General features: G+C 42.6%; 1 protein-coding gene across 1 annotated transcript in view; it reads left to right on the top strand.

Moving 5' to 3' along the window:
- Positions 1 to 15,354, top strand: part of ASZ1 (ankyrin repeat, SAM and basic leucine zipper domain containing 1) — a 109,189-nt gene that overhangs the window by 88,615 nt on the left and 5,220 nt on the right. The window contains exons 8-10 of the mRNA XM_077807828.1: positions 750 to 825; positions 3,663 to 3,719; positions 9,564 to 9,676. Of these exons, the coding sequence (XP_077663954.1) occupies positions 750 to 825; positions 3,663 to 3,719; positions 9,564 to 9,676 (246 nt within the window). The remainder of the gene's footprint in view (positions 1 to 749; positions 826 to 3,662; positions 3,720 to 9,563; positions 9,677 to 15,354) is intronic.

The raw sequence follows: 15,354 nt of genomic DNA, 5'->3' as shown, positions 1-15,354 counted from the left end.
AAGAGTGGAGTTTTGAGATGGGTGTTCTCCAGGAAAGGCTTTCAGATTTTGAATTCACTCCATATTTGGTCTGAAATAAACTTAATCTCGGGGCATGCTGCAAGGCTCCTCTGTTAATGTAGGATTTTGGTGAGGGAGCAGTGCAGTAATGGCTCATCATTTTGCCTGTTGCATGGTGTTGTTTGGTATGTGCATTTCTGATTGGCTGTTAATTTTCTGGCTTTTGAGTGCTGCTGAGTTTTATTTCTTCTTGTACTTCTAAAATTATTTCAAAGGCCACAGGAGCCCAGGATAGGTGTGCTTACCTTTCTTACCATTAATCTAAAAATAAAAAAGCTGTGATGCTTGTCATGGACATATCTACCTTACATAAAGGGTGGCTGGTGATTAGAGGGCAGAGTTAAAGTAGTTTGGTGTACCATAACTACATTTCCATATTTTCTAACATTTGGGGTGTTCTTGAAATAGTAACCTTAACTTTGAATTTCCTGCCTGCAGCCATTTGATTTTTAAAATTACAATGATTTACTAAAGATTTTTTTTCATTTAAAGTATTCATACCAATTTACAGCTTTAATTACAGTCTCATAAAGTCCTTTGCCTGGAAATATACATTACTTTACTGACACATATGCATGCATGCATGTGTGTTTGTGTTTGGCTATTAGAGTTTAGACATCTGCTTTATTTATGAAAAATAAATTTACCACTTTTTTTTCTTTTTGTGACTCGTGCAATAATATGTATAGTTCCTATGCAGCCTTTGGTGACCTAGAAGTGTTTTTACATGGTCTTGGTCTAGAACACATAACAGAGTTATTAAAGGTAAGATTAATGTAATGAAATTGTATATTTTAAAAATAGTTTGTAAATTATTAAATGTGCTTCATGTTATTCTGACCTTTAGATTTTTCAGTGTTAGATTGTATACTTTTGTCAAGTCACATTTTAATGCATTTATTTGAAAATAAATGAGAAAATTGTATGTGAAATGTTACGTGTAAAATTTGTCTATGTGATAGTCCTAGAGTTTAAGGCCAAAAGGGACCACCAGATCATCTAGTCTGACCTGCTGTGTATCACAGGCCACCAACACCACCCAGCACCCACACACTAAATACAACAACCAAAATTAGACGAAAGTATTACAGCCCACAGTAGACTAGACTATTACATGCCACAGGCAGAGATTTGAGTGACCAACGTGCAGTGCCAGAGGACCCTGCAGTGACAGGGAATTGATTGAGATATATCCAGATAATCCTCACAGTGACCCAGACTAGGAACTGAAGACAAACAGGAAGTGAGCCCTGCCTCCCTACATCACAAGCAACCCTGTCATATAATCCAACTTCTTATTGTCCACTGTGACAAAGTTCCTCCTCTGCCTTGGTGGGTCCTGTGCTTATTGGCAGATTTTCTCGTCTCAGAGGTTCACGGCAGCCCTCAGTTTGGCCATTTTCGTGGCTCAAATCTGCCGTTCAGTCAGTTAGCCTCATCACTGGCCAGCATGGGGAAAGGAAGAAGAACAATCCCCACAGTCTCTACTGATCTACCTAGTGGATCGGGGAACAGGCCAGAGACCTTCCCCTTTGGTGGAACCCACAGTCCAGTTCAACTCCTCTGGTATCAAGTAGGGAGTTGGGAGGATGGAGGGATGGGGGGAACCTGGGCCCGCCCTCTACTCCGGGTTCCAGCCCAGAGCCCTGTGGATTGCAGCTGTCTACAGTGGCTCCTGTAACAGCTGCGTGACAGCTACAGCTCCCTGGGCTACTTCCCCATGGCCTTCTCCCAACACCTTCTTTATTCTCATCCCAGGACCTTCCTCCTGATGTCTGATAATGCTTGTACTTCTCAGTCTTCCAGTAGTACGCCTTCTCACTCTCAGCTTCTTGCGCCTCTTGCTCCCAGCATCTCACACGCACCACAAACTGAAGTGAGCTCCTTTTTAAACCCAGGTGCCCTGATTAGCCTGTCTTAATTGATTCTAGCAGCTTCTTGATTGGCTGCAGGTGTTCTAATCAGCCTGTCTGCCTTGATAGTTTCCAGAAAGTTCCTGATTGTTCTGGAACCTTCCCTATTACCTTACCTAGGGAAAAAGGACCTACTTAACTTGGGGCTAATATATCTGCCTTCTGTCACTATCCTGTAGCCATCTGGCCCAACCCTGTCACACCAGCTCATCTTGAAATCTAATTAAATCTAATTGTTCGCCTCCCACTGTTCCCCATGGGAGGCTGTTCCAGAAACTCACCCCTCTGATTATTAGGGCATGGCTACACTTGCAGATGTAGAGCGCTTTGAGTTAAACCAGCCTTCGGAGAGCACAGTAGGGAAAGCGATGCAGTCTGTCCATGCTGACAGCTTCAAGCGCACTGGCGTGGCCATATTTGCAGCACTTGCAGCGGCATTGGGAGCGGTGCATTGTGGGCAGCTATCCCAGGATGCAAGTGACTGCAACATGCTTTTCAAATGGGGCAGGGTCGAGTGGAGTGTGACAGGGAGTGTGTTGTGTGTATGTCGGGGGAGAGAGAGTGGGTTTTGGGGGGGCTGAGAGTATGTCAGCATGCTGTCTTGTAAAGTCAGACAGCAGCAGACCCCCTTCCCCCCACCGCTCCCCCCTCACACACACACACACACACACACACACAGCATTCCACATAATGGCTTGCTTTGTCTCGGAGCAGATAAATAGCGGGCTGTCAGAAACGGAGCTTTCAAAGGGCATATCCGCATTCCTGCAGTGATTCAAAAACAATGACAAGAGTGGCCACTTGACTTAAGGGGATTATGGGACATTTCTGGAGGCTGATCAGAGTGCAGTAATGCAACACCTCGTTCACAATGGCGCCGCGGCGCTCCAGCAGGGGCACAACAAATGTTATTCCACTCGCCGAGGTGGAGTACCAGCAACGCTGTAGCCGCGGAGTCAGACCGCTGTACGTGCCTTGCCAGTCTGGACGGGTAGTGAGCTAGTGTGCTTGGGGCTCCTTTATTGCGCTGTAACTTGCAAATGTCTCCAAGCCCTCAGAAATCTTTTTCTAATGTCCATCCTGAATTTGTTCATGGCCAGTTTACACCCATTTATTCTTGTGCCAACACAGTCTTATAGTTTATACAGCCCTTCACCCTCCCTAACATTTACCCTGATGTATTTATAAAGACCAACAATAGCCCTGCTTAGCCTTCCTTTGTGAGGCTAAACAAGCCAAAAGGCTGCTCCCTAATTATGACAGACAGCCCCCACCCCACCCCTTTTCCAGATCACTCAAGCACTGTTCCTGCAAAAGCTACCCAGGCAGATCCCGCCACCTCACAGCCCCCCACCTCCCACCGTAGTGGCTGTCGGGGGTCCCCCATGGCCCTACCGGCAAGTCAGAGCAGGGGAGGGAGGGAGTCCCTCTGTGGTCCCATTGGCCAGTTAGAGCGAGGGTGTTCCTCTGATTATTACTATAGTTTTTTAGCAGACTAAAGATTAAAACTTCCTAGGAATTGAGGCTTAGTTATATGCATTAGATATTTTTTGTATTATGAATACATTTGAGAAATTTTACAATGCTCCTTTGCTAATTGACCTGTGTAGCTACATTTCTAACTTTTTTCTTCATAGTCTTTCTTCTGAATTTCCATATTTGCTAAGTGAAAATTTTTGTTTCCTACAGGAAAAAGATATAGCTTTAAGACAGCTTTTGACCATGAGAAAAGATGATTTTACACAGGTCAGTTTAATGATTTAGAACTCTTTCTAATTTATTTTCACTTCATTTATATTTCTTTGTTTGTTTGTATGTCTTTATGAAAATTTTTAGAGGGAAAAATAAGGGGATCAATAACTTTTTCTCTCAGAAATCGTGAAGAACTCTTATTTGCTTTCAAGATCTTGGCATCTAAATGTAGACTGCCCTTTGTATACTATTTTAAAGATCAATCTGTGGGGTATATTACCAGGCAGGTCCTAGAGTTTGAGACCAGTCTAATGCAATTATTGAGCTGTTACCATTCCTTCATTTTAGCTTACATTTTATTAATTAGAACTGCCATATGATGACTGAAAGTTTGTTATCTAAGTAGTGTAATATCTTGTTGATTATTCCTTTGATAATTTGGCTAGCCATAAATCAGTGCTGTTTTTTTAAAGAATGGTAAAAGTAGTGTGTATGTATGGGTGTTAATGCTTTATTTTTTAAGCCAACTAGCTAAATACACAAGCTTATTTGTCTTTTTAAAGTGTGGTTGTTAACTGCTATTCCAGATTTGTAAACTCAGCATGGGATCTGAGTTGGAGTCTAGGTTATTTTCTACTTGTGCACTATCACCAGTTATAAAAGTAGTGTGGGCCAAATTGTGCCCTCAGTTATACTTGTGGGATCGTGCTGTTTCAGTGGGCATGCAAGAAGTCTAACTTAAACCCCCATTATAAAAATGGGGAAAATAAGGTTTTTCAGAAATAATTGACTTGTCCAAAGTCAGAGTTAGGGAAAAAACCAGGAGTGGAACCAAGGTCTCTTGACTCCCAGGGCTCATCTACTTTTTAAGTTACAACTGAGTTGGAGTACTCAGTGTCTACGTGATTGTTTCCTGACCCAATTACAACATACAGCACAGTGCCAGTTTGTAGTTTAGGTTGTTCTTCAACCAAGCACTTGTAGTTCTTGCAGTCTAATAAGAATAATACACGAAGGCAGTTAAGATGAAGTCTATAAAATAGAATTGTATGTAACCAGGCTAGGGGTCAGCCATGTAGTAACTAGACCAGTGTAGTCTGGTACCCTGTCATCATGGTTCTACAAGTGTCAGCCATCTTGAATTGTTAATTGATTACACTTCTTGAAATTGATATTTTACAGTAGATATTAGTCTAGTTCTTTTGGTGCTCCCTGTGTGTATTTCACTGTGGGTATGTTTGTGCTCCATGTGCTTGCGACCAGAGAATTCTTGCAAGTAGTGTCTGTTGGTCTGCACCTGTGTCCCTGCTCTTGTGCTCTGCACTGAGGGCATAAGGGGCAGGGCAGACTGACCACAGTTACAGTTCCTTCTTACCACCGCATGGCCTGAGTCAGAATCCTCCAGTGTCCAGAACTGATCCTTTCTCTTCTTCCTGTAAATAGTAAAATAGTTTTATATTATTCATACCTCATTGTTAGTTAGTGTTACGATAGTTCTAGTTAGCTAGAATTAGAATCCCAGCGCAGGACTCAGATCATGCCCAGGATTCTGAGTTTCAAAAACTGTTTCTTGCCTGCTCTTCATTTTGGTCAGTGACTATCTCAGCGCTGCCTGTACTGCCTTGGGGAGGCGCATATCTCCTCTATGTGAGGTGTCTGCCACTCCTTCCCCAGCTGAAAGTGTCAGGCATGAGAGCTTAGACTTCGGAAACACCTTATGGAGCAGACAATGAGGTCCCAGTTAGACCCAGGCCTGTACGTTGGCCAGGGTCGTCAAGGAGCATGCTCCTATTTCTGTGTCTGACTTCAGAATGGAAAGGGGCAGAGAGGAGGACCTTTTGCTGGGCTCTTTCATGAGAGTAAAGGGGCACTCTCGTAAACACAAAATAGATCCCCTCCTAAACCCTCCCGACCTTGTACAAATCGGGTGAGCCTTCACACCCAAGCTATAAGGAGTTAGGTCCTTCTAAGCCACATGGGCATGTGCAAAAGACTCCTTTGATACTCACCTCTGCATTGATACTGACTGCAGTGCCATCTATAATGAAACTCAGATGCAGATCCAAATTTTTATATCCATGCCGGGCTCTATTTTTAGGGTCCCTGGGTTGGAACCTGGAGTAGTGGGCAGGCCTGGGTTCCCCACCATGAAGTGGTAAACCCCAAGGATGGGGAGGGGACAAGACTTACTTAAGCCCTGAAAAGGGGACAGGGCTCATTTTTGGAAGCCCAAGTGAAGGGCTGAATTTAAAGGGCCCAGAGCCAGGGCTGAAGACCCTGATGGATTCTTTGCTACCCCAAAAGAGGTTAATTTTGACTGTGTCCTGCCAGAGGGCTGAGCCACTGAAGACCCATCAAGTGATGTTCACAACCTACAGGGGTGAAAGGAGCAGGGAAAAGGCCTGCAGTACCACACACAGTAGCAGGAGGAGCTCAAGAAATGAATGCCCCTCTGTTATAAACCCTTTCACATGCTACCTAGAATCCACCCATTTCATCAGGGAATCTTATCAACCCTCTCCTCTGAGGGGTCAGTCTGAAACACCTGAGCCCATAGAAAAAGAGGGGTAAAAAAGTTGGATCTTCAGGTTCTGACAGGGATATTGCCCTTTTCACCTGATGATCTTCAACCTCTGTTTCTCCTGGATGATCGAAACTGCTTACAGAGAGTGGCAGAAGAGCTCCAGATCCCCTTAGAAGAGGACCAGGACCCTCAGCATAAGCACCTGGATATCCTAAAAGCTCCAGCTGGCTTGCTTTCCTTGTAAATGAAGCCATACTAGAGTCAGCAAATGCTGTGTGGTAAATTCCAGGCCAACTGTGCCCCTGCCCTGAAGAGGGCGGAGAAGTGATACTTCGTGCTGCTTAAGAGAAGAGAATTCTTTTTCACCCACCCTGCCCCAAACTCCTTGGTGGTCTGTGCAGCCACTGAAAGATCCAGGAAACAACACCCAAGGGTCTCCCCTAAAGATGAGACCAAGCGTCTCAACCTTATGGGAAAGATGGTCATAACATTTACCAGCCTGCATTTTAGGATCTCAAATTATCAAGCTCTTCTCGCCAAATATGATCTCCGTAACTATTCTAAGTTCCTTGACTTTAAGGACAAGTTGCTTCAGGAAGACAGGATTCAATTTCAAGCCTTTATTGATGAGGTAAACTAGCAACCAGAGCTTCTTTACAAGCCACAGTTGATATAGCATTGAGATCCCTGGTGACTGCCACTGTGATGCAGCAGTAATTGTGGCTACTCTTTCCCAGGGTTGTGCAAAACACGATTGAGGACTTCCGTTTTGATGAGACTGATCTTTTCAACAAAAAGAAAAGTCTTTGCACTCACTGAACAAGACTAAGGTAGCCCTCTGCTCCCTTAGTGTATATACACCTGCCCCAAAGAGAAAATAGCATAAACAGCACTACAAACCAAGGCTCTTACCTCACCCATTTTATCAGCAGCGGCCTTACAAGCCACCCTGCAAACAATAAAAAATGCAGAGTCCAGTGTATCTGGTGTCTTCCACTTCATCCACAGCTACCCAACTTCACTCTCTAACCAAGACAGATTTTTAACATGATGCGAGAGAAGTACGAGCCAATATCAATGCCAGCTCCATCTGATTCTGAGACCCCATTTAGGGTGACACCTAGCAAAATTTTCCCAAAACTGGGCAGCAGTAACAGACAAATGGTTGCTAGTTAACATCCATTCTAGCTATACCATCGAGTTTCTCCCCCACCATACTTCCTTCCCCATCTCTTGTCACAAACCGCTGTCATGAGGGAATTCTCCTTGAGGAGGTACAGTCTCTTCTCCAACAGGGAGCAATACGTCAGGCACCTCCTCAACATCATGAAGAAGAGTTTTATTCAGAGTATTTTCTAATCCCCAAGAAGAAAGCAGGCTGGCGACCCATTCTCGATTGCATCAACTGAATGATTTTATTAAAAAAAAACAAAATTCTGCATGATTACATTAGCATCAACAATACCATCCCTTAAAAAAGGCACATGGTTCATGGCTCTCAGTATGAAAGATGCATACTTCATGAGGAAATTCACCCTGCTCACGGTCGATTCTTCAGGACTTTGGTGGGTCTCCACCACCATCAATACAGAGTGCTTCCATTTGAGTTCACTACAGCTCCCAGTGTCTTCACAAAAGTGTTCTCAGTAGTGGCAGCTCAGCTCAGATCGCTACACCATCTTCCCATTCTTGGATGATTGACTTCAAACCAGCAGGTTTCGCCTGGAAGTCTTAACATCAACTTTGTCACTGTTCCATCTTCTAACTTTCCTGAGAATCTATGTAAATATGGAAAAGTCTGCCTTGACTCTGCCATAGACCATAGAATTTAAAGGAATGACATTGGATTCAATCAAGGTGAGGGCCTACTTCCCCATGAATAGATTTTGTGCCGTTGTTGCTTTCATGTACCTGATTGCACACAACCCTCAAATATCAGTTCAGATGTGTCTTACTCTCCTGGGCCGTATGGTGTCATGTTACATGACACCAGACTCCACCATTGTCTGCAAGGTTGGCTCTGGTCAGTAGGTATTCTGAGCAAACACAGCATGAATACCATAGTTACAATTTCCACTGAAGTGAGTGCATCTCTGGTGTAGTGGAGGGACCCTGGATACATATGTGCGGGAATTCCCTTTCTATCCCCCACACCCAACAAGACAACAATTACGAACTCCTCCCCGATGGTCTGTGGAGCCCACATGGTCAATCACACAGCACAAGGCATTTAGACACCTTGGGAAGCCAGAATGCACATAAATCTTCTGGAAGTAAGAGCAGTACAAGAAGCTTGCAAAGCATTACTACCATTCATACAATCCCAGCACATCCTGATAATGTCGGACAATATAACTACCGTTTTCTATATAAACAAGCAGGAAAGGGCACACACTGTCACTCTCTGTATAGAAGCCATCAATTTATGTCTCTCATAAGTAGATAGTTATTGCCCAGATATATTTAGATACTTTATGCCAACTGAAATTCTTTTATAAAATTATTTTATTATTTTCCAAATATCGAAAGGTATTTAGGTCATACATGGACCACATGGAAATTCCAAATGATTAGCATATGGTTTATAAAATAATAGTAGACACAAATTTGGATATGCTTTTTGGTGTCATTATGTTAATTTGTTTTTTTTTCTTGGGGGGGGCAAGACTATGATAAACATATAGGTTGTTGTTTACAATTGTACTCTAAACAGTCTTGTGATCTTTGTCATTTTCAATGTACTTTTAATTAACAAGATAAGATGGTTTGGGTTAGGTCAGTAGTTGGATTAGATCTCTCAGGAACACCTAGGTTCTACAGGAAATGGTGCTGATGATTCATTAGGTGACTTTCTTCCTGTTGAGTTAATACTGAACCAGTATGGTGATATGGAGTGTTTTACTGCTGGAGGTGCCTCAAATGGCACCTAAAACAGAGGCCCTAGGTATTTGTGATCATTGAAAATCCTATGGCAGTTTTTACAAATATCCCATTTTGGCCAAGTGCCAATGTGAGTAATTACATTCTGTCTACCTGTGTTTCCTGTGCAATTTCAATTAGGCATTCTTCACTTGCAGTCTAATTATATAGCGGTGCTGTGCACTATTAAACAGTTGCCAGGTTTCACCTTCAGTAGTGTTTGTCTATATTGTAGAGTTAGTTGAAGTGATCCCAAGTGTACTTTTCTGGAATGTTTTTAAGTCTGTAAAGTGTTTGGAATCCTCTGTAATGAAAGGTTCTATGCTGCTATATGTATAAATAATTATATTTTGTGTACTTCTAAAATTTAGAAAACTAGCTTTTTAGCTTTTTTAATTCTGTTGTCTGTTTTAAACATTACACAATTATGTATTTAAAATAACTTTTTAATTTAGATTGGGATTACAAATACCAGAGACCAGCAGAAAATCCTAGACGCTGTTAAAGAGCTACAGGTGGAAGAAGTAAAATTTGGAGAGTTGCCTGAAGTGATGAACTTAGAATTCAGGTAAAATGCCATCTTTCAGTTACATAAATATATATTGAAAATATGGTTGCACTGTTTACTAAAGCATAAAGATGTAATTATTTGAAACAGAGTATCACGTTACCTGTGCTAGTAGCAGGATTGAGCCTTAAATTATGAAAGTTGGTGGCAAACACTGAGCAAGTGGTCCAGAGGAACACCAGTGTAATAATTCAGATCATGTAGTTGCCTATTATGGGGATCTGTGTTACTTGAGGGCTAAGTTGCTGTTACTTTCTGTGATGATGTTGCCATCACTTTGATTGAATGTGTGAGATCATCCTCACCTCTCTGGATGCAGTATTTTTTTCTCTCTCTTCCTCTGTCTTGTGTGCGGGAAGGCTTTCCCAGTTGTTCTCCTGCTTCACAGGAAACAGCTACATCTGGCATCTCTGACTGAGATGTCAGTTTTCTTTCCGCCTCAGTGAGCTCCAGAATAAAATGGAGCAGGGGAAAACAAATAAAAGACTGAAGAAATTTTTTTCCCTGTTTCATTTTATTCTTCTATATATATTTTTCTTCTATATTTATATATTTTATACCTATATATAGCTAGAATAGGAGCTGGAAAAAACCCTACTGTAATATTGTCCTCCATTCCACCCCACAGCATTCATCAGCATAGCTCCTCTGCACTTCCTGCTTCTCCCTCCCACTTCAGCCCTGTGCAGAACTATCACAGCCAGGGCTGAGAGCCAGGTCAGAAAAGTGTCTGAACAGCCTCACTCTAATTCAGCAGTAGCTCAAGGACAAGTACGGTGGCTCCCAAATCCACCCCCAAAGGTCAAGAACACTTGCACTTTTAGTCTGTTAGGACCATCACTAAAACAATAGTTGTAATTGCAGTGGCCCTCAGGGAGGGAAGTGGTCTGCATAATTCCCTACCTGAATGACAGACTGGTTTAGGCCAAACTGTTCCGGAAAGACTTGAGAGACATAAAGACTCTGACAACATTCAGTGAATTTGGCATGTGTCAAATCAGTAAAACAGCTCTTTATCTCTAAGATGCTATGCCATCTCAGAGCAGTCATAAAACAAGATAGAGAACAAGTCATTTTTCCCCTGAGGGAGCCCTTAAGATGGAGGCAAGCTGTGGTGTGACTATACCCTGCACTAGTCTGCCAAGGACTAAGTTTTCCCTGTGAACCCTGCTGATGCTCATTAACAGTTTGTTAACGTGCTTTGATCTAGTCCTCTTTGAAACAGAACTAATCAAAGTGCATTGTTCTTCCTGTTGGACACACAGCTCGCCAAGCCAATTGACAGCAGCCTCCTCAGCTAAGTGTAGAGCCCTCAGAACACCATCAAATCTGGTCAGAGGGCAGTCATCAGTGGTGGGTGACATTGTCTGTCTTTGGCCACAGCTGCATGTGGGATCTTCTCGTTGGCTGCAGGTATGAAGGCTGGCTGCACATTGACCCTAGCCCATACAAAATCAGTTCAGAAAGACCCATGAGCAGTGTGGCAAATCAGTCCAGGTACATGCGAGGTCAGGTCAATTATAAGAGACTGGTTTCTGCCGTCAGCTGCAGACCGTTCTTCATGCTGCATCAACATCACAGAGAAATCTGGGGAGGGCTAATGTGGAAGTTGCTCTTCATTGACCACTCACATGAAGAACTGCACCAATCATGGGTGAGCACAAGTCCCGAAGTGCTTCAGGAACTCTAGCAATATGTTGTCATAGCCAGCAACAGTGCCACTCCTAATGTCACTCAGAATTTTGTCTAGCTTGGTGGCTGTGAACAGCTCACTATATTGCCAAGTGGCATCTCTCAGATGGAACCTCTGCCATTCATCGTGAATTTGTCTGACATGCTTCTCATTTGGGGCCTTTGATACATACAACAGGTGGCTGGCAGCTTGGATTGGCATGACAGGTGAGTGGCTTAGGGGTAGTGATTGCTGAGCTGTGCTGAGACAATGAATCAAATTCCAGCGTTTCTGATTTGAACAAGAATTCTAGATTCTGAGTCATCACTTCCTATCATGCCTGTCTAGTCATCCAGTGACTCAGTTATGTTGTCAGCAATATATGGATCATCAGAGGATTCATACTGACTGAGCAGTTTAGCACATTCACCATCAATGCATGGTATGTAGACTGGATGGCAGCTGCACAGTGTGGATGCACAGGCATCTTCAAAGATGGCTCCTCAACACTCACTGAAAGCTTCATTGAACAGGATGATGTGTGATGGTATGGAGACAACACCTTTTTCTAGAGCATCTCAATGTAATGTAAAATGGACGAGTGTTCTTGTCACGCATCCTGTGTGTATCTGATTCATAATGGGGAAATTGATGATCCAATCAGCAGACTGCATTCAAAATCCTTTCTAGGGCTGAATCTGAGTCACTTGTCAGACAACATTCCCGATACAATTCTGTCCCCCAACATTGGAGTCATCAGGCTAGTCCTGAGAATACTGCAGGTCAACACTGAGGGATTCTGTACAGCCAAATGCAGCGTTTTCTGCAATCAGAGCGCATTAATGAACTGTTAATGTGTGTCAGCATGCGCCACAGAGTATGTATATTTTTGTACTAAATGCCACAGAATACTGACTCTTCTTTAGTGGGACAAGCATTCAAGCATACACAGAAGAAGAGCTTGAATACTTCTCTCTCTTACCAATAGAACTTGGTCCAATAAAAGATATTACCTCACCCACCTTCTCTCCCTGGGGCCAGCATAGCTACAACAACACTACAGACAATCTTCTTCAAAGGTTAATTTAAGGAGCATGGGTTTAAGAGAATTGAGTTCAATTAGGCTTCATGCATTTTATTATAAAAGCAAATAGTGCTGCCAAAGAGATACTGTATTTTTTTAAATAAATTTATTTGGGCAGATTATCCTCAAAATATAAATAATGAAGAATTGAGTGGAAAATTAAAAAATCAACAGTCTACTGGCTATCTAGAAAAGGAGTCTAAAATATAGATAACCTGTTTCCCAGTACAGATTTTTAATTAAATAACATGCTAAATACGTGAAATGCACAAAATGTATGTTATTAGATCAATTGTACCTATAAACCTTATTGTAGCTTTCTGTGTTTTCATGAGTTATAAGAAATAATAAAGCTTAATGTCACTTTCCATGTGTTCATGAATTACAAGAAACAAAGCACTAATTCAGGGTCATGAGGTATACAAAATATGACACAAATTCAATTATTAGAAGTGTTGCGCTTTTTAAATAAAACTGTTAGACACATGTATTCTAGGAATCTGACCTTGTGGTTAAATCACAGGCTATGTTTACATGCTGTTATATAAAGATTTTGCTTCCCATTTGTTCAAAGTCATTCTAAAAGGAGGAATATTAGTCATTAAGTCATAGAAAAACTAACATAGTTGAAAATGTTGAACTGATTGATTATAAACTCCCACAGGGTCTCTTGCACTGTTTAGCAACTCATTGTTTTAACTTTTTTCTTTTGCATGCTAAAGAAATATGATACCTTTATTTTTCTGAAAATCTGCACTCCTGTTGGAGGTGCAAGGGAAAGTGTCAGTGCAACAGCTATCTCTGTATGCAACATGACTTAATTAAATTTTTAAGGGGTTTTCTACTAGGTTCTGAAATTCAGTCCAGTAATCATTCCCAATATTTGAATAATTTTAACAGCTACAGTAATGGTAAATGTTTTACTTGGTTTTATGCCTTTGTCATATTTTGTTTTAGGCATGATGGAAAGAGACTCTCAACAAAATAATTAGTATTCATCTGTGGCAAAGCACAAAGAATGTCATCATTGATTCCAGCCATTTATAAAGTTTATCTTCTGGGTGGAAGGAAGTCTCTATGATAGACTTGCTTGACAGGTGCTCAACATGCATGAGAGAGAGAAACTTTCAAACTGCTCTCTGGTTAGGATCGTTTTATTTAGTCCAAAATTTTTAGGGAACGTGCCCTATATATTTTTTACCCCTTCATATAATTTGTTAGCTAGGCTTAATAGATCTTTGAGAGAAAAGGTTTTGTTCAGATCCTGAGAGGTTCCTGTGATAGAGAAATGGCAGCACTGGATCATCGTATGCCTCCATTTTTGGCCTGTATGGCATTCCCCCAAGATGCAGAAGTGAGCAGCGGTTGTTCTACTGTAGGCTGAGACTTTGGGGTCTTGGGGGTTGGGTGCTTATGGATCATTCTTTGGATAGACTTCCTAAAAAGATCCAAGCTTTCTGATCTACATCTGAGGCTCCTTGGTTTTGTTGTATGCTGCAAGTGGGAAGAAAAGAAAACAAGTCAGATGGGGACAGAGTAAGGGGCTGGAGGTTCTAAGAAGAAAAAGTGATGTGAGCATTCACATCGGTGCTCTTGGAGACCTTAATGCAACCACCCTTCAGTACCATCTTCTCACTTGTATTTGAACAGTAAGTGAAAGTTTCCTTCAGATTGGAAAGCTTCAGGTCTTTCTCTAGGTCACTTAGAGAAATTCAGTACAGAAGGTGTGCCAGATCCAGGGCTAGAGCAGCACAGTTGGAAACCCCCCACTCCTCCATCCACCACATTTTAGATTGGATACCTCACTTTACCCTACGTTCAGCTTCCTAATGCTGGTCAGAATCCCCACAGAAAATCAGGGTTGGAAGAAACCTCAGGAGGCCATCTCGTCCAACTCCCTGCTTAAAGCAGGACCAACCCAAACTAAATCATCCCAGCCAAGGCTTTGTCAAGCTGGGCCTTAAAAACCTTTAAGGATGGAGATTCCACCACCTCCCGAGGTAACCCATTTCAGTGCTTCACCACCCTCCTAATGAAATAGTTTTTCCTAATATCCAACCTAGACCTCCCCCAGTGCAACTTGAGACCATGGCTCTTTGTTCTGTCATCTGCCCCCACTGACAACAGCCTAGCTCCATCCTCTTTGGACCCCACCTTCAGGTAGTTGACGGCTACTATCAAATCCCCCCTCACTCTTCTATTCTGCAGACTAAATAACCCTAGTTCCTTCAGCCTCTCCTCATAAGTCATGTGCCCCAGCCCCCTAATCATTTTTGTTCCCCTCCGCTGGACTCTCTCCAATTTGTCCACATCCTTTCTGTAGTGGGGGGCCCAAAACAGGACGCATTACTCCAGATGTGGCCTCACCAGTGCCAAACAGAGGGGAATAATCACTTCCCTCGATCTGCTGGCAATGCTCCTACTAATGCAACTCAATATGCCGTTAGCCCTCTTGGCAACAAGGGCATACTGTTAACTCATATCCAGCTTCTCGTCCACTGTAATCTCCTTTTCTGCAGAACTGCCACTTAGCCAATCGGTCCCAAACCTATAGCAGTGCATGGGATTCTTCCGTCGTAAGTGCAGGACTCTGCACTTGTCCTTGTTGAACCTCATCAGATTTCTTTTGGCCCAATCCTCCAATTTGTCTAGGTCACTCTGGACCCTATCCCTACCCTCCAACGTATCTACCTCTCCTCCCTGCTTAGTGTCATCTGCAAACTTGCTAAGGGTGCAATCCATCCCATCATCCAGATCCTTAATGAGGATGTTGAAAAAACTGACCCCTGGGGCACGCCGCATGATCAAGCCATTGATCACTACCTGTTGATCCCGACGATCTAGCAAGCTTTCTATCCACCTTATAGTCTGTTCATCCAATCCATACTTCTTTAACTTGCTGGCAAGAATACTGTGGGAGAC

The sequence above is a fragment of the Eretmochelys imbricata genome, chromosome 1, assembly GCF_965152235.1.
Source record: "Eretmochelys imbricata isolate rEreImb1 chromosome 1, rEreImb1.hap1, whole genome shotgun sequence".
In the NCBI taxonomy this organism is placed as follows: domain Eukaryota; kingdom Metazoa; phylum Chordata; order Testudines; family Cheloniidae; genus Eretmochelys; species Eretmochelys imbricata.
This window is presented reverse-complemented; position numbering and strand designations above follow the sequence as displayed.